Genomic DNA, 17,500 nt, shown 5'->3' on the forward strand with positions numbered 1-17,500 from the left:
ATCCCTTCTTATTAAATTTCAAACAAGTTGACGGCCATCTCTCCTCCCTCCTTTCATCTCTCCATCCCACTCTCTCTCTCCGCCATCCCTCTTTCTGTCTTGTTTTCTTTATAGCCCCCCCGTGTGTGTGTGTGTGTGTGTGTGTGTGTGTGTGTGTGTGTGTGTGTGTGTGTGTGTGTGTGTGTGTATGTGTGTGTGTGTGTGTGTGTGTGTGTGTGTGTGTGTGTGTGTGAGAGATAGGCATTCCTCTTAGGCCGTCAACCATGACCAGAGCAAAACCAACTGACCTACACACACACACACACACACACAGTAAGACATAGCATGTATTCATACACATGCACACTTCACTTACATGAGAGCATTCTTAAAAGGGCACAGATTTAATGAAAGCAAACCTGTGTGTGTGTGTGTGTACACATACAGGGAGGGGTCATCTCTCTCACTCTGCTGGTCTGTGTGTATAGAAGTCAGTTCCAGGTCAGTTCACTGAAATATGACTCTCTACAGAGTGTGTGTGTGTGTGTGTGTGTCGGGGGGGGGGGGGGGGGGGGGGGTTATTGTTAATATATTTGTGAGGACCGGCCCCCAAATGTAAAGTTCTTTGGGCTTTAGAAGCCCCAGGAACATAGGTCCTCACTAACCAGGTGTGTGTGTGTGTGTATTTTGTCTATTCTATATGTTTGTCTCACTATTTTTTTACTGTGTGTGTGTGTGTGTGTGTGTGTGCGCCCGTGCGTGTGTGTGTGCGCGCCCATATTTGGATATGGGTATGTGCAAATTTCTGTGTGTTGGTTATTTATTTGCATAAGTGAGTGTATTTGTGTAAATGTTTGCATTTCTGTGTGTTATCTACTGTGTGTGTGTGTGTGTGTGTGCGTGCGTGCGTGCGTGCGTGCGTGCGTGCGTGCGCGCGCACACAGCCTGAAACACCGTGACAGGTCCGGGCGTCTCACGCTGCAAAGCATCATGGGTAATAAACAGCGGCGGAGTCACTTCCTGCTTGAAAAGATATTTGAACGATTTAAATTCAGGAGCTGAATGTCAAGGAAGTCGTTCGAAAGAAAGATGAAATTAAAACAATAAATCTATGATGAATGATGTTAAATATCACAGTTGAGGGAATAAAAATTGCAATTTACCAACTTGACAATAACAAACATGTTTGATCAATTTATTTAATTATTTTGAACAGTTTTTACTTCAATATAAAATGTAAAAAAGTTACAATTTTAATTATCTACCTATTTTATTTTTATTTGATTATTATTATTTATTCTACTTACATATTTAACTTTTACATTTTATATTCAACTTTTTTACATTTTTCTTTTCACCTTTTTTATTTGAATGTATTTTTTAATAATACATAGGTCAGATATTTGTATTTTTTTGAATTTGTGTATTTAATGATCACTATCTTCATGTTTCACCTTCAATATGAATATTTATGTACAGAGTGTGTGTGTGTGTGTGTGTGTGTGTGTGTGTGTAGGTCTGACGGCGGCGGCCATGGCTGAGCTGCGGAAGCTACAGAATATGAAGATGATGATGAGTCTGCAGAACGGCAACGAGTCTGATGACGACATGCACTCCAACACAGGTACACACACAAATACACAGGTACACACACAAATACACAGGTACAAATACACAGGTACAGGCACATACACTCAGGATAAAGTCTGTCCACTGCACTTTTTAATAACACTGCTGTGTGTGGCTGGTGTAATGCTCGATCATGTATGTAGTATGTATGTATGTATATATGTATGTAGTATGTATGTATATACAGTATGTGTGTAGTATGTATGTAGTATGGATGTATATACAGTATGTATGTGGTATGTATGTACTATGTATGTATATACAGTATGTGTGGTATGTATGTATATATGTATGTAGTTTTGTAAGATGACATTCAAATGTTATTTATTGTGTACTTCATGTTTTTAACATGTTTGAATGACACTAAACTGAACTGGGATACACACACAGGTACACACGCACACAGACAGGTGCAGGTACACACACTGCATACACATACAACCGGATACACACACACGCACATACACACAGACGCACACACACACTAGTACACACTCACAGGCACATACACACAGAAACACTCAGGTACAGACACAAGTATTACTTTAAATACACACTGAGTTTATCTACTACTACACAAGTTTCACATTATATTTCATATTTTAAGATGTTCAGTTATTTTAGTACATACTGTAAATATTTGACTTTTTTTCATATTTGAATTTGAAAATTCAATGTTAAAAAAATAATAATAAATTGTTGGATTTTCTTCAGTGGAAGCGAGAATTTAGATTTGAGTGAATTGTAAAATTGAATATGTTAAGTTGGAAGGAGGGTGGAGGGATAAGCGACTGCTGGGGGCGGAGGTGAAGAGATGAGGTGGTGGTGGTAAAGTGATGAACAGATCAGTAAAGAAGGTGGAGGTGAAGAGGCAGAGGTAAAGTGATGAACAGATCAGTGAAGAGGTGGAGGTGAAGTGATAAACAGATCAGTGACACAGTGGAGGTGAAGAGGTGGAGGTAAAGTGATGAACAGATCAGTGAAGAGGTGGAGGTAAAGTGATAAACAGATCAGTGACACAGTGGAGGTGAAGAGGTGGAGGTAAAGTGATGAACAGATCAGTGACGAGGTGAAGAGGCAGAGGTGGAGAGGTGGAGGTAAAGTGATGAACAGATCAGTGACGAGGTGAAGAGGCAGAGGTGGAGAGGTGGAGGTGAAGAGGTGGAGGTAAAGTGATGAACAGATCAGTGACGAGGTGGAGAGGTGGAGGTGAAGAGGTGGAGGTGAAGTGATAAACAGATCAGTGAAGAGGCAGAGGTGGAGAGGCAGAGAGGTGGAGGTGAAGAGGCAGAGGTGGAGAGGCAGAGAGGTGGAGAGGTGGAGGTGAAGAGGCAGAGGTGGAGAGGTGGAGATAAAGTGATGAACAGATCAGTGAAGAGGTGGAGGTGAAGAGGTGGAGGTAAAGTGATGAACAGATCAGTGACACAGTGGAGGTGAAGAGGTGGAGGTAAAGTGATGAACAGATCAGTGACGAGGTGAAGAGGCAGAGGTGGAGAGGTGGAGGTAAAGTGATGAACAGATCAGTGATGAGGTGAAGAGGCAGAGGTGAAGAGGTGGAGGTGAAGAGGTGGAGGTAAAGTGATGAACAGATCAGTGATGAGGTGAAGAGGCAGAGGTGTGGAGGTGAAGAGGTGGAGGTGAAGTGATAAACAGATCAGTGAAGAGGCAGAGGTGGAGAGGCAGAGGTGAAGAGGTGGAGGTGAAGAGGCAGAGGTGGAGAGGTGGAGGTGAAGTGATAAACAGATCAGTGAAGAGGTGGAGGTGAAGAGGTGGAGATGGTTAGTTGCAGTGACCAGCGTCTGGATTATTAAATATGGTCGATGGTGAAACTGTGTTAATGTTTGATCATAAAACTTGGGCGGAGTCATGACTACGTGACCCCGCCCTACATGACCATGTCAACCAGACTTAAACTAAACCAGACTCAACCAAACCAGACTCAACTAAACCGGACTCAACCAAACCAGACTCAACCAAACCAGACTCAACCAAACCAGACTCAACTAAACCGGACTAAAACTAATCTCTCTCAGATCAGAAGTTAATCCCCAAATCGAACCCAATGGAACCAAACCAGACTCAACTAAACTCAACCAAACCAGACTCAACTAAACCAGACTAAATGCTGAAACGAACCCATTCTGTTTCAGCCATGTTGGCTTTGAATTATTGAAGAGAGAGAGAGAGAGAGGGAGAGAGAGGGAGAGAGAGAGAGAGAGAGACTCTGTTTCCTCCTCCTGTTTCCATTTGTCTCACTTCCCCTTTATTCTCTCTCTCTCTTGTTCTACGGATGAGCTGACAAATGGGTTCTAGAGTTACCTCCCCCCTCCCTCTATTCTCTCTCTCTTTCTTCCTGTCGTCTTTTATTTATTCCCTCGCTCCCGCTCGCCCTTCTCCCCTTCCACCTCCTCTTCATGGTTTGTTTTGTTTATTTATTTCTAATAGTTTTATTGTGTGTGTGTGTGTGTGCGTGCGCTCCCTTCACCAACACTGGGAAACACACACACACAAAAGAGCGGGCGAGCGAGCGGGCAACGATAAAAGGGGAGAGCCGGGGAAACGGAGGAGAAGGGAAGGAAAAAGAAGGAAGGTGGTGTTTGGTTCTGAGGGCGAGGGCGGAGGTGAAGGGGGATCGGCTCCCACCCACAGGAAGTGGACGGAGGGACGGACAGGGATGGAGAGAGAGAGAGATGGAGCGGCCCTGCCCCCACGTCAGGGAATGACAAAACAACAAAATCAACTTCCACCTCAAAACTATTTGATTATCGTCAATAACAATAAAATACGCACACATAGGACCGGTGTTTTGAAATTGTATTACTTAAAATATTCTTACCTGGCAACCCCTTATATGTATCAGGCATACCTGGCCACACCCGTTACACGTATCATGCATACCTGGCAACCCGTCACGCGCATCTGGCAACTTGAAGCAGTGCGACAAGTGGGAGGTTGCCAGTTATGCATCGCAACAGGACTCAGCTGACCGGACTGGCAACCCGAGCACATCAACACGTGGCTTCAAAGAGAGAGAGAGAAAAAAAAAGACATTTACATCAAAAAGGAGGGAGAGATGGACGGACGAGTGGAGGGAGAGAGAGAGAGAGAGAGAAAGGGAAGACAGGGGAGAGAGGGAGAGGGAGAACATCTGTTCATCTGTTTATTCTTCTTTTCTTCCCCCGGTGTAAATGGCAGAGGGGAAGAAGCCCAGCTGTCACACACACACACACACACACACACACACACACACACACACATAGAGATACACACACACACACACACATAGAGATACACACACACACACACACACACACACACATAGAGATACACACACACACACACACACACACACACACACATAGAGATACACACACACACACACACAGAGATACACACACACACACATACACACACACACACACACACACAGAGCGCAGGGAGTGTGTTGGTAATAATAGAGAGAGACACTCGCTAATTCAAACTAATGGAGGGAAATGAAGATGGATGAGAGAGGGGGCGAGAGAGAGGGAGAGAGAGAGGGGCGAGCGACACAGAGATGGAGGGAGAGAGGGGGCGAGCGACACAGGCGTAGCGGGGCGAGAGGCGGCCACAAACGGGGAGAGAGAGGGGCGAGCGACACAGACGTGGAGGGAGGGAGAGAGAGAGAGAGACGGATATGGCGAGAGCGAGGGGCGAGCAACACAGAGGTGGAGGTAGGGGGAGAGAGAGGGGCGAGCGACACAGACATGGAGGGAGTTGGAGAGTGAGCGAGGGGCGAGCGACACAGAGGTGGAGGTAGGGGGAGAGAGAGGGAGCGATGGTGAAGGACACTGATCAGGTTTTTTCAGGTTTATTCATCAGTTTGATACCGATCGATTGGTTGGACTGTTGGGGGTGAGTTGAGTTGGGGGTGAGTTGGGGGTTGCCAGGTATGCCAGGGGTAAGTATAGCATTTTCAGGATCATTTATTGCCTGAAAAGAATTGATTGACGAAATATCCACGTTGGCGGCGCCAACCGGGGCGATCAACGGACGTCAACAAATCTTTTGTGCAAGAATTCTGATTGGTCGCATTTAGGCCCCGCCCCCCTACCGCGTTCGGGCGGAGGCGGCGTCGCCACGAGGAAGAACCACAGGAAGCGGCCGACACTGGACGAGGGAGCGCTTTGCGGCCCAGCGGTGCATTGTGGGTAAATGCTCTTGACCCCTCTCCCCAGGAGGAAGTGAGTGCTCCTGGGATAAGGAGCGTCTGACCAGCCCCTCCTCCACCAACCAGGGGGGCGGAGCCGGAGGCGGGGCCAGGGGCCCGGCTCTGGCAGCTGTCAATCAACAGCAACTACAGCAGCAGCAGCAGCAGCAGCAGCAGCTCCTCGCCAACAGTATGTAAACAAAAGTTGAACCAGTAATAATAGTGATTGTACATTAAACTCTTAGTACAGATTGAATGTTTGTATTTGTATCGTTGCGATGCAATTATAATTATTATAGCGTACGCTCCTCCTGACGTGTCATCGCCGCTCATCTCCAGTATTAACACTCAGTCTGGATTAATCCGCACACTCTCCAGGATGAGTCAATTCATCAGCACACACACACACACACATTGATTTTCATATCGCTTTAGTTGTCACGACGACCGTAATCAGAGTTATCGTTTCATTGGAGTGTGTGTGTGTGTGTGTGTGTGATTTTGGGGCCAAGTCTGTGCTTTTTAGCTCAGAGGTCCCACGATGAAGTGAACTAAATGGAATGTCCTCGTGTGTGTGTGTGAGAGTGAGTTCAGGGTTTGTTTCTTTCTGTCGTTCCCTTTACCTCTTTCTTTTTGTTTATAATCCTTCCCGTCTCTCTCTCTCGCTCTCTCTCTCTTCTCCTTCTTTCTTGTTATTTTTCCCTGAAACGTCTCCGTTTGTTTGGGTGAAGCTCAGAATCCCAAACACTTGACTCCGGCCGCGTCGCCTCATTTCATGGACGTAGAAAATAGGAAGTTTGTGGGAAAAAAAAGTGTCGAAACGCAAAGAAGTGAAACTGCACCAAGTCACGATTCTAGTGCACAAATATCAATTATCAATAACTGTTTCAAGCTCCTGACGGGGGTGAGGCGTGGTGTACTCTCCCGGGGCGGGGGGGGTCCAACAGTGGTCCCCGCCCCTCCGCGGCTCCACCACACATCCACCTGTGGCAGGGTCATCAGGGAACCTCCCGAAACGCGGGACCGTGCGGGTGGTGGAGAGGAAGGGAGGGCTCAAAAAGCACCACCCGGCCGGGGGCGTGCCTCAGCGGGTGCACGAGGGCGTCCTCCACCTGCCGTCGGGGTTAGTGGGCGAACTGGAGGGCGTCCAAATCTAACGGAGGCCTGACGGTGCAAGAAACATAAACGCCATTTTCAATCCCTGCCCCACCTCCAGGGCTGGACCTCCCCTTCATGATGATGCCCCACCCGCTGCTTCCTGTGGGGCTGCCGCCGGCGTCCGTCGCCATGGCGATGTCCCAGATGAACCACCTCAGCACCATCGCCAACATGGCCGCCGCCGCGCAGCAGATCCACACGCACACACACCGCGCGCCCGTCATCAAGGTAACACACACACTCTGACTCCGTCCTGTCTGCGCCGAGGGAACGACTCAGATGCTACGTCCAAATGTAATTGGACACTTTTATATATATATATATATTCTGGGATGTTAAACTTGTGTTGGCTTCTTTGTTTAACGATCAATATTTGATGAGAATGATATAGAATATGAAAGACGTCTCAAAGTTCTTCATCTTGGACGCGTCATGGAAGCGCAGAAAACCAGACGACGGATCAAACGCAAATTCAAATGAAAGGAAAAGGCAGTTTACACCCTCCCCCCTCCTCCCCCCAGGAGAGAGTGTGCGACAGCCCGTCTCCCCCGCCGTCTGTGGACGAGACCAACACTCCTCTACAGTCCCAGCCCAGCAGCTCCGCCTCCAGCTCCCCTGAGCGCCTGGGTAAGGGAGGGATGGATGGACGGATGGAGGGAGGGATGGAGGGACATATTGACAGTGTGCTGTGTTGTTTTGAAGGGCTGCTCTCCGCTGACTCAGACGTCCCACTGACCAACTCTGCTGCTCCCATCAAGAAGATCAGCCGGGACAAAGGTAACACACACACACACCTGACGTAGATTTACTACAAACACACACCCCTTTGTAGGCAATATGAGGACATTTTGGGGTAAAAAGTGAGACGCGGGGACGCAAACACACACACACACACACACACACAGCGGACGCTCACAAACACCGGCGTCAGGGCTTCCTGCCTTTCGTATTGATCAGTTGTCTGGGAGAGAGATGCTAAGTGAAGGAGGGTTAAAAGGGGTCAAAGGTCAGACACTAAAAGCCTACCCCCCCCCCTTCATTTCTTCCTCCTCTTCCAGACTCGACGCTTTAAAACACTTTCCAGATAAATACATTGCGCAATTAAAACCAAACTGCGTGCACAGATCGTTTTGGATGGAGAGAGGTGGAGGAGGAGGGCTGGATTATGTGGTTGAAGTGGTAGATGGGGAATAGAGATTGTTTGTGTGTGTGTGTGTACGCTCCTTAAAGCCGGGTGAACTCTGCTGTGAAATTAACACTGATCAACACACACACACACACACACACACGGTCCTCACAAGTACAGCCAAACCCAACACACACTTGGGGATTAATTTAATCCGTGTCAATTAGCGCTGCACACCTCCGTCAGCATGCTAACCACGCTCAACGTGAGCCCCAGTCGCGTCTTTTTTATTTTCAAGATTTCAAAAAATGCCTTTCGACCTCCGCCCGACAGAGGACTCCTCGTTGGCCCTCCCCGCCCTGAACCGGCTGCAGTCGGGCCACGCCCTCCCGCCGGGCTTCCCCGCCCCCTTCCTGTTCGCCGACGGCCTCTCGTCCGTGGAGACTCTGCTCACCAACATCCAGGTAGGAGCACCAGCGTTTGCTACCTGCTGTTTGACTGTTTTTCAGTTCCCGCGACCTGACGTAGTTTGAAAATAATTTAGACAGACGGTCATCGGGGGGGGAAGCGTTTATTTCATTTGGAATATAGTTGTTGCAGTAGGACCCTCTGACTCCACCCTCCTCAGGGCCTGCTGAAGGTGGCGGTGGAGAACGCCCGCGTGCAGGACAAGCAGACGCAGGCGGAGAAGAGGGAGCTGAAGATGGAGCTTTACAGAGAGCGGGAGATGAGGGAGAACCTGGAACGACAGCTCAACTCTGAGCTGCAGAGCAGAGGTGAGGCCTCCGCCCAGTTCAACCACAGCCTGCGACGGGTGGAGACATCCAGTCTCCACCCACGTTTTGCATTGGGTGTAGACGGGGAAGGGAGGCTGCGACTGTCCCTGTCTCCACCCCACTGCAAGACACAGTTGCAGTGGGGTGGAGACAGGGAGGTTGTGCAACAATGGGAGTCTCCTCCACCCCCTGAAACCATGTTTTTCAGTGGGTGGAGACCAGTAGGCTCCCATTGCAGCCTTCCCGTCTCCACCCACTGCAACGTCCAGTGCAGCAATGGGAGCCTCCTGGTCTCCACCTACTGCAAAACGCAGTAGGTGGGAGGGTGGAGATGCCAGCCTCCCTGTCTCCACTCTTTACAACAGTGTTTTGCAGTGGGTGGAGACGGAGAGGCTGCACTGGACGTCTCCCCATCTCTGTCCAGTGCAGCAATGGGAGCCGCCTCCTCCCACTGAAAAACATGGTTTCAGTGGGGGGAGGAGACTCCCATTGTTGCACAACCTCCCTGTCTCCACCCTTTGCAACAGTATTTTGCAGTGGGTGTAGACCGGGACAGTCGCAGCCTCCCTTCCCCGTCTACACCCGATGCAAAACATGGTTTCAGTGGGTGGAGGCTGCACTGGACGTCTCCCCCTCTCCAATCCAGTGCAGCAATGGGAGCCTACTGGTCTCCACCCACTGCAACTGTGTCTTGCAGTGGGTGGAGACGTCCAGTGCAGCCTCTCCGTCTCCACCCACTGCAAAACACTGTTGTAAAGAGTGGAGACAGGGAGGCTGGCATCTCCACCCTCCCACCTACTGCGTTTTGCAGTAGGTGGAGACCAGGAGGCTCCCATTGCTGCACTGGACGGGAGAGGGGGAGACGTCCAATCTCCCCCTCTCCCGTCCAGTGCAGCCTCCACCCACTGAAACCATGTTTTGCATTGGGTGTAGACAGGGAAGGGAGGCTGCGACTGTCCCTGTCTACACCCACTGCAAGACACAGTTGCAGTGGGTGGAGACCAGTAGGCTCCCATTGCTGCACTGGACAGAGATGGGAGCCTACTGGTCTCCACCCACTGCAAGACACAGTTGCAGTGGGTGTAGACAGGGACAGTCGCAGCCTCCCTTCCCCGTCTCCACCTACTGCAAAACACAGTTGCAGTAGGTGGGAGGGTGGAGACGTCCAGTGCAGCCTCTCTGTCTCCACCAGTGTTTTGCAGTGGGTGGAGACCAGGAGGCTCCCAGTGCAGCCTCCACCCACTGAAACCATGTTTTGCATTGGGTGGAGACGGCACATCTCCCCGTCTCCACCCAATGCAAAATACTGTTGCAAAGGGTGGAGAAAGGGAGGTTGTGCAACAATGGGAGTCTCCTCCCCCCACTGAAACCATGTTTTTCAGTGGGTGGAGACCAGTATGCGCCCATTGCTGCACTGGACGTCGCCGTCTAGTGCAGCAATGGGAGCATACTGGCCTCCACCCGCTGAAAAACACTGTTTCAGTGGGGGGGGCGACCAGGAGGCTCCCATTGCTGCACTGGACAGAGATGGGAGCCTACTGGTCTCCACCCTTTGCAACAGTATTTTGCAGTGGGTGTAGGTCCCCCAGTCTCCCCCTCTCCGTCCAGTGCAGCCTCCACCCACTGAAACCATGTTTTGCATCGGGTGTAGACGGGGAAGGGAGGCTGCGACTGTCCCCGTCTACACCCACTGCAAAATACTGTTGCAAAGGGTGGAGACAGGGAGGTTGTGCAGCAATGGGAGCCTCCTCCACCCACTGAAAAACATGGTTTCAGTGGGGGGAGGAGGCTCCCATTGCTGCACTGGACAGAGATGGGGAGACGTCCAGTGCAGCCTCTCCGACTCCACCCTCCCACCTACTGCAACTGTGTTTTGCAGTGGGTGGAGACCAGTATGCGCCCATTGCTGCACTGGACGTCGCCGTCTAGTGCAGCAATGGGAGCATACTGGCCTCCACCCACTGAAAAACACTGTTTCAGTGGGGGGGCGACCAGGAGGCTCCCATTGCTGCACTGGACAGAGATGGGAGCCTACTGGTCTCCACCCTTTGCAACAGTATTTTGCAGTGGGTGTAGGTCCCCCAGTCTCCCCCTCTCCGTCCAGTGCAGCCTCCACCCACTGAAACCATGTTTTGCATCGGGTGTAGACGGGGAAGGGAGGCTGCGACTGTCCCCGTCTACACCCACTGCAAGACACAGTTGCAGTGGGTGGAGACAGGGAGGTTGTGCAGCAATGGGAGCCTCCTCCACCCACTGAAAAACATGGTTTCAGTGGGGGGAGGAGGCTCCCATTGCTGCACTGGACAGAGATGGGGAGACGTCCAGTGCAGCCTCTCCGACTCCACCCTCCCACCTACTGCAACTGTGTTTTGCAGTGGGTGGAGACCAGGAGGCTCACATTGCTGCACTGGACAGAGAGGGGGAGACGTCCAGCCTCCACCCTCTGAAACCATGTTTTGCATTGGGTGTAGACGGGGAAGGGAGGCTGTCCCTGTCTCCACCCACTGCAAAACACTGTTGCAGTGGGTGTAGACGGGGACAGTCGCAGCCTCCCTTCCCCGTCTACACCCGATGCAAAACACAGTTGCAGTAGGTGGGAGGGTGGAGACGTCCAGTGCAGCCTCTCTGTCTCCACCAGTGTTTTGCAGTGGGTGGAGACCAGGAGGCCCCCACTGCAAAACACTGTTGTAAAGAGTGGAGACAGGGAGGCTGGCATCTCCACCTACTGCAAAACGCAGTAGGTGGAGACCAGGAGGCTCCCAGTGCAGCCTCCACCCACTGAAACCATGTTTTGCATTGGGTGGAGACGGCACATCTCCCCGTCTCCACCCAATGCAAAATACTGTTGCAAAGGGTGGAGAAAGGGAGGTTGTGCAACAATGGGAGTCTCCTCCCCCCACTGAAACCATGTTTTTCAGTGGGTGGAGACGCCAGCCTCCCTGTCTCCACTCTTTACAACAGTGTTTTGCAGTGGGGGCCTCTCCGTCTCCACCCACTGCAACAGTGTTTTGCAGTGGGTGGAGACCAGGAGGCCCCCACTGCAAAACACTGTTGTAAAGAGTGGAGACAGGGAGGCTGGCGTCTCCACCCTCCCACCTACTGCAAAACACAGTTGCAGTAGGTGGGGACCACGAGGCTCCCATTGCTGCACTGGACAGAGATGGGGAGACGTCCAGTGCAGCCTCCATCCACTGAAACCATGTTTTGCATTGGGTGTAGACGGGGAAGGGAGTCTGCGACTGTCCCCGTCTACACCCACTGCAAGACACAGTTGCAGTGGGTGGAGACAGGGAGGTTGTGCAACAATGGGAGTCTCCTCCACCCACTGAAAAACATGGTTTCAGTGGGTGGAGACAAGGAGGCCCCCATTGCTGCACTGGACAGAGATGTCCAGTGAAGTCTCCACCTACTGCAGCTGTGTTTTGCAGTGGGTGGAGACCAGGAGGCTCCCATTGGTGCAATGGACAGAGATGGGGAGACGGGACTGGACGTCTCCCCATCTCTGTCCAGTGCAGCCTCCGCCCCACTGCAGTCGTGTTTTGCAGTGGGTGGAGGCTGCACTGGACGTTTAATCTGGTGACACTGGTCAGACACGGGTCTCCTGTAGCAGTCGAAACAGCGAGGGGGTGGGGGGGTTTGACCTTACGTTAACGCTCCGCCCACTCCAGCCTCCATCCAGAAGCGTCTGAAGAAGGAGAAGAAGGCCAAGAGGAAGCTGCAGGAGGCGCTGGAGTTCGAAGCCAAGCGGAGGGAGAGGGTGGAGGACGCCCTGAAGCTGTCGTCCTCGCCGTCCCCGGAAGCCCTGCACAACGGTGAGGCTCCTGCATCCGGGCTGAAACCAAACGCCGTGTCTGTGTAATTAGACTTACACAAGAGGAGCATGAGACGCTTTAAACATTTGATATAAATCAATTATTCATTCAAATAAATAATAAATCACATTCATTTGGGTGGATTGTCCCTTTCTATGAGCCTGTGTGTGTGTGTTAAACCAGACTCCACTGGTAACGAGGAAAAACCCGAGCTTAATGGAAACCAGAGAGACAACGCAGTACAAGGTACAGGATCCTCCACCCGCCCTGACACCCTCGCATACAGAGTGCACGTAGACAGGTCTCTCTACCGCACACATTCCCCCAAAACATATGTAGGTGCCTACACGGCTGAAGCCTCATTACTACACACACACACATGGTGAGCATGTGTGTGTTGGGGCCCAGATAAGTGGAGACATTCAGCAGGCACACAAGGAGCGGAGGGCCTCCCTTTGATGTGTCTTTGTGTGAGAGGGAGTGTGTGTGTTTACAAAAGTCCTCATAAACCATGTGGACTTTCCTCAACACAGACATATGACTCCCTTTGTGTTTACAAGTCCTCATAAGCCTACGTGACGTGATGAGCTTTGTAAAAACAAAAAACAAAACATGCAGACCTTCTTAGAGCCACACATACGTGGTCGTATGAGGACTTTTGTCAACAATCATTCACACGCGTGCTGAGATCATAGAGACTGGTGTGTTTAAGAAAGTCCTCATTAACCTATATGTAGGTGGCATGAGGACCTCCCCGAAGACACACAGACCCGCGACTACTTCTGGATGTTTGTCAAAGAATGTCCTCATTCTACACATTGGTTAATGGGGACTTTCTTAAACACAAAGAAGTAGTCATTTGTTTAAGTCATAAAGACATTCTTTAACAAACAGGCAGAAGTACCAATACCATATAGACTTCAAGATTCAAGAGACTTAGGGCTACCTCCGTGTGTGTGTAGTCCTAACTCTTTATGGTATTGGCACCTCTGCATGTTTGTTAAAGAAGGTCCCCATTTTACACATCGGTTGACGAGGACCTAAACACAGACGTACAAATATGACCACTGCCGTGTTCGGGGGGAGTCCTCATAAGACCACGCCTGTTTCCTCCTTGTAATGAGCTTCCTCTCTTCTGCAAGCCAAGCAGTAACAGCGCACACCTGATTTCATTAAGGTTGATTGGCCCGCGAGGACCCCGCTTTACACCTACGCTGGTGCACGCACGCACCGCGCTGCTAATTAACGACTGAGAAGAAAGTGCTGAACAGATAAAACATTACAATAAAAAAACAAGAGGAGGGGGAGAGGGGGGAGGAGGAGGAGAGGGGGGAGGCTGGTTTTCTAGCGTGTGTGGGAACGGAGGGATGATGAACGAGGGGTAAAGGAGGACAAGACACCGGAAAGGCCTTTGAGTTTAAGGGGCAGAAAGAAAAGAGGGCGAGGGGGGAGGGAGGGGGAGTCTCCGGGGACTTGGCTGAAAAATGTGACCTTGTTTCGGGGCCCGGTGACATTTGGTTGGACCCAGCGCTGTCTGTCTGTCTGTCTCTCTCTCAGCTTGTTGTTTGTCATTGGCGGTGACAGATGGAGGGGGAGGGAGGGGGAGTTAATATTTATGGGGGAGGTTTGTATTGTTTCCTCCTCGTCAGGAGCTCAGTGCAAACCACCGTCGCACTCTGCTCCTCAAACCGCTGCTGGAGTTTGCACAAAGCTTTGGTTCCGTCTCTCGTCTGGGGGCCGCTGGGGGCCGCGCCTCACATTCGGGCAGGTCACCCGTTTGAGTGCAACACCGCGTTCTTATTTTTAAATGACTTCCAAACCGTTCCTTTCAATGTCGATTGTATTTTTATCTGCCACTGGGGTGGAAGGAAGAAGGGGGGAGGGAGGGAGACTCACCCGGGGGGGGGTTCCCCACGTGGCTCCGGGGATTCCCAACCTGGGGCTCTGGACCCTCCCCAGGGTTTCCTAAATTAAAGACGGAGGAACAGGCGTTAAAACAGCAGCGGAGGTGAGACACCCAAACAGGTAAACAGGAAGTGGAGCTCCGACCGACATGGGCGGCGGCTGCGAGCTGAATACAAGTAGTACACAGCTGCAGGTATGTACTGTAAAGTACTAGTTCAGATATAAACTACAGGATGTTGTCATGTACTGTACGTCCTGAAAACCATGAAACCACAACCTGACGGTCGCTCACTTCCGTTGGAGGAAACGCCGTCTGCAGGCTCTCTGGAGGGAGGAGCTGCAGATATTTAGGGCGGAGCAGCGTCGCACGCCGTCGTCGTTTGTTTCTCGCCGTGTGGGCGGTGGACCACACCTGACTCCGCCCTGTTGTTCAAGCGGTTGGAGCTCTTCTCTCGCTGCGGCGTCCATTTTTAAATATCTTAAATCACTCAGTTTGTGTCTCTGCACGAGGGCGGAGCAGCAGGGCGGAGCAGTAGGGCGCTAAAAATGACGCCGGCTGCACCTGTTCATCTTTACTTCAGGGTTGAAAACGCTCGAGTCGTCGTTTTGCGGAACGAGTCACGACTTCAAAAACGTTTGTATTATTGCTGGATACGTCGAGGGTCCCGATTTGAACCGCCGGCCAATCAGGAAGCCTTACTTCCTGTTGCCATGGCACCCAGCCCAGATAACACGCAGGCTGACTGACCGACCGCCGCTTGCTTTCCCCAGAATCCCGGTCCTTCCTGAAGACCCCCATGATGTTCTGAGCGGGAGGAGTCCGGTCGCCATGGCAACCGTAGCGACGCCGCCGGCAAGAGGCGGAGCTCCACTCTGGACCCACGGGGGAAACCGATTACTACCGCCCCCTGCCCCCGCCCGGATCATTGAGATTGATCCGAAAAGTTACACCACCTTTGTTGTTTTTTTTTTTTTGTTTTTTTTTGGGGGGGGGGGGGGGGGGGGGTACTGACTGAACTTCTTTATCTGGGAGTGGACGATCGGTGGATCGGCCGTTTTGAGGCTTCTACCCCCACCCAACACGGGGAGGGTGGAGTTAAAATAAATAGATTTAAAAAAAAGGGGGGGGGGGGGGGGGGGGGGGGGGGACGGGACAAAAAAGAGAAGCAGACGGATGTGAAGTCGCTTGGTTTTTGTACAGAGACTGAAGAATGCATGGGAACAAACAGCTGTTCTGTTGTCATACGGCTTATTTTAACCTCCTCCTCCCTCCCTCCACCCTCCAAACATTCTGTTTCTCCTCCTCTATCTATATCTTGCCTGTTTCCCTCTTTCCTACTTGTACACCGCCCCTTCAAAGCCCCGCCCTCTGCATCACCTGGAGAGTGTCTTTCTCCAGGACCCGCGAGGCAGCAGATTGAAAAAGATTCAAAACAAAACACATTTTCAAGGTTGTTCAAATGAGGTGGGTTTTGTGCCACAAACTGTGGCCGGGGAACTTTATCCACCGTTCAGTGCAAAGAGGCGCCGGTGACACGGCGGCAGGTTCCAGGAGGTATTTACAAAAAATAAAAACATTGGGTTTTGTTGCCCGACTCCCCGTTCCTTACGGGTGTTGCACCCACATGTGTGACCCGCCAAATTGCAATGCGCCGCTTCCCAGCACGAGAGTTGGTGGGGGGGGGGGCGTACTCACATGTGTGACGGGGGCCTCCACTCCTCCACTCCTGTGTCAACGTTTCCAGGGCGCTTCTCTCACGGCGGTCCAGTGATGTCGTCGCCTCCACCCAAACTGTTGCTTTCCTCTGCGTTTGGAACTCCACAGCGGCGTCCCGGTGGAGAGCGCCCGGAGGCGGGGGCCCGGAGGCGGGGGCCCGGAGGCGGGGGCCCTCGTCGTCTTTCGCCGCAGATTTCGTGCCGTTGAGGAACGCCGATCCCCCTCCACGTATGAACTTTGACCCCACCCCCCACGCTCAGGTGGCAGGGAGTGACGTAGCGGCGTTACGTTCTCCAAACCTTTGGTGATTTTCCACATGAGGAGCGCTCCATTTGTCCAGCCGTTTGATTCCCACGTTGAGTAACAAATCACATCTGCTTTGTTTTTTTGTTTGTTTTTGGGGGGGGGGGGGCTCGTCACGGCCCCCTGCAGGGACGCTGCAACACAAGGTACCGACACATTAAAGATGATTCACTCTCTTTAGTTCACGTAAAGTAAACAGAAACGTACCTCCATCACGTCTTCCAGCTCCGCTCACCGCCATGATCGAAACCCCGGACCTCCTCCTGATTGGACGGGAACTCTTTTTTTTGGCCCCGCCCCCTTCGGCCATAGCACCTGGGGGGGGGGGGGGGGGGGGGGGAGAAACATGGTGTACGACGTCACAATAAACCTCCAACATGCGTAGCGTTGCTGTGGATGGGGTTACTGTTTTAACCTCCAAGAATATTTAAAATTGTCGTCATAGAACCTGACAAAACAAGAACCACGTCCACAGTTTGAATCTCCTGGACGCAACATTTAAACCCCCCCCCCCATCCTGATTAAAAAAAGAATCACGTTGGCTGTAAGTCGCCCATGACATCTGAAACATCAGATAAAATACGTCCTCGTTGCCGTATCCATGGCGACACAATCGTCAAAACAGCTCATTTGAAGATATGTTCTTATATGAAGGGATTATTAATAAAGTGATTATTGCATGAAAACAAACGTTTCAAGTTTGGCTTTTTCCGCCGTAGCTCAAAAAAAACAAATGTAATTACTAATGTAATTGGTATTTTGTAAGTAATTAGAAGGTAATGTCATTTATTTTGATTCCTTTTAGGCGGCCGGTCTGCAAATCAAGCGCTCCTCATCCAAACATGAAAACCTTGTTTATTTTTTGTTTCCCCTCCTGCAGATTCTATGACTCTGTCGTGTTGTACT

General features: G+C 51.1%; 1 protein-coding gene and 1 long non-coding RNA gene across 2 annotated transcripts in view; one reads left to right on the plus strand and one right to left on the minus strand.

Moving 5' to 3' along the window:
• The window catches only part of LOC307246850 (dachshund homolog 2-like), a 57,485-nt gene extending 41,995 nt beyond the window's left edge, over positions 1–15,490 (plus strand). Inside the window, exons 3-12 of the mRNA XM_080022880.1 lie at positions 1,496–1,603; positions 5,826–5,987; positions 7,014–7,183; positions 7,477–7,582; positions 7,658–7,732; positions 8,415–8,545; positions 8,710–8,857; positions 12,526–12,669; positions 12,853–12,915; positions 15,346–15,490. Coding sequence (XP_079879006.1) covers positions 1,496–1,603; positions 5,826–5,987; positions 7,014–7,183; positions 7,477–7,582; positions 7,658–7,732; positions 8,415–8,545; positions 8,710–8,857; positions 12,526–12,669; positions 12,853–12,915; positions 15,346–15,383 — 1,145 coding nt within the window. The 3' untranslated portion in view covers positions 15,384–15,490. The remainder of the gene's footprint in view (positions 1–1,495; positions 1,604–5,825; positions 5,988–7,013; positions 7,184–7,476; positions 7,583–7,657; positions 7,733–8,414; positions 8,546–8,709; positions 8,858–12,525; positions 12,670–12,852; positions 12,916–15,345) is intronic.
• LOC307246851 overlaps positions 12,580–17,500 on the minus strand; it is a 24,996-nt gene continuing 20,075 nt past the window's right edge. Inside the window, exons 3-5 of the long non-coding RNA XR_013844716.1 lie at positions 16,271–16,909; positions 14,566–14,634; positions 12,580–12,689 (exon numbers count right to left, since the gene is read on the minus strand). This is a non-coding gene — a long non-coding RNA (uncharacterized lncRNA). The remainder of the gene's footprint in view (positions 12,690–14,565; positions 14,635–16,270; positions 16,910–17,500) is intronic.

This window comes from Zeus faber (assembly GCF_960531495.2).
Source record: "Zeus faber genome assembly, chromosome: 22".
In the NCBI taxonomy this organism is placed as follows: Eukaryota; Metazoa; Chordata; class Actinopteri; order Zeiformes; family Zeidae; genus Zeus; species Zeus faber.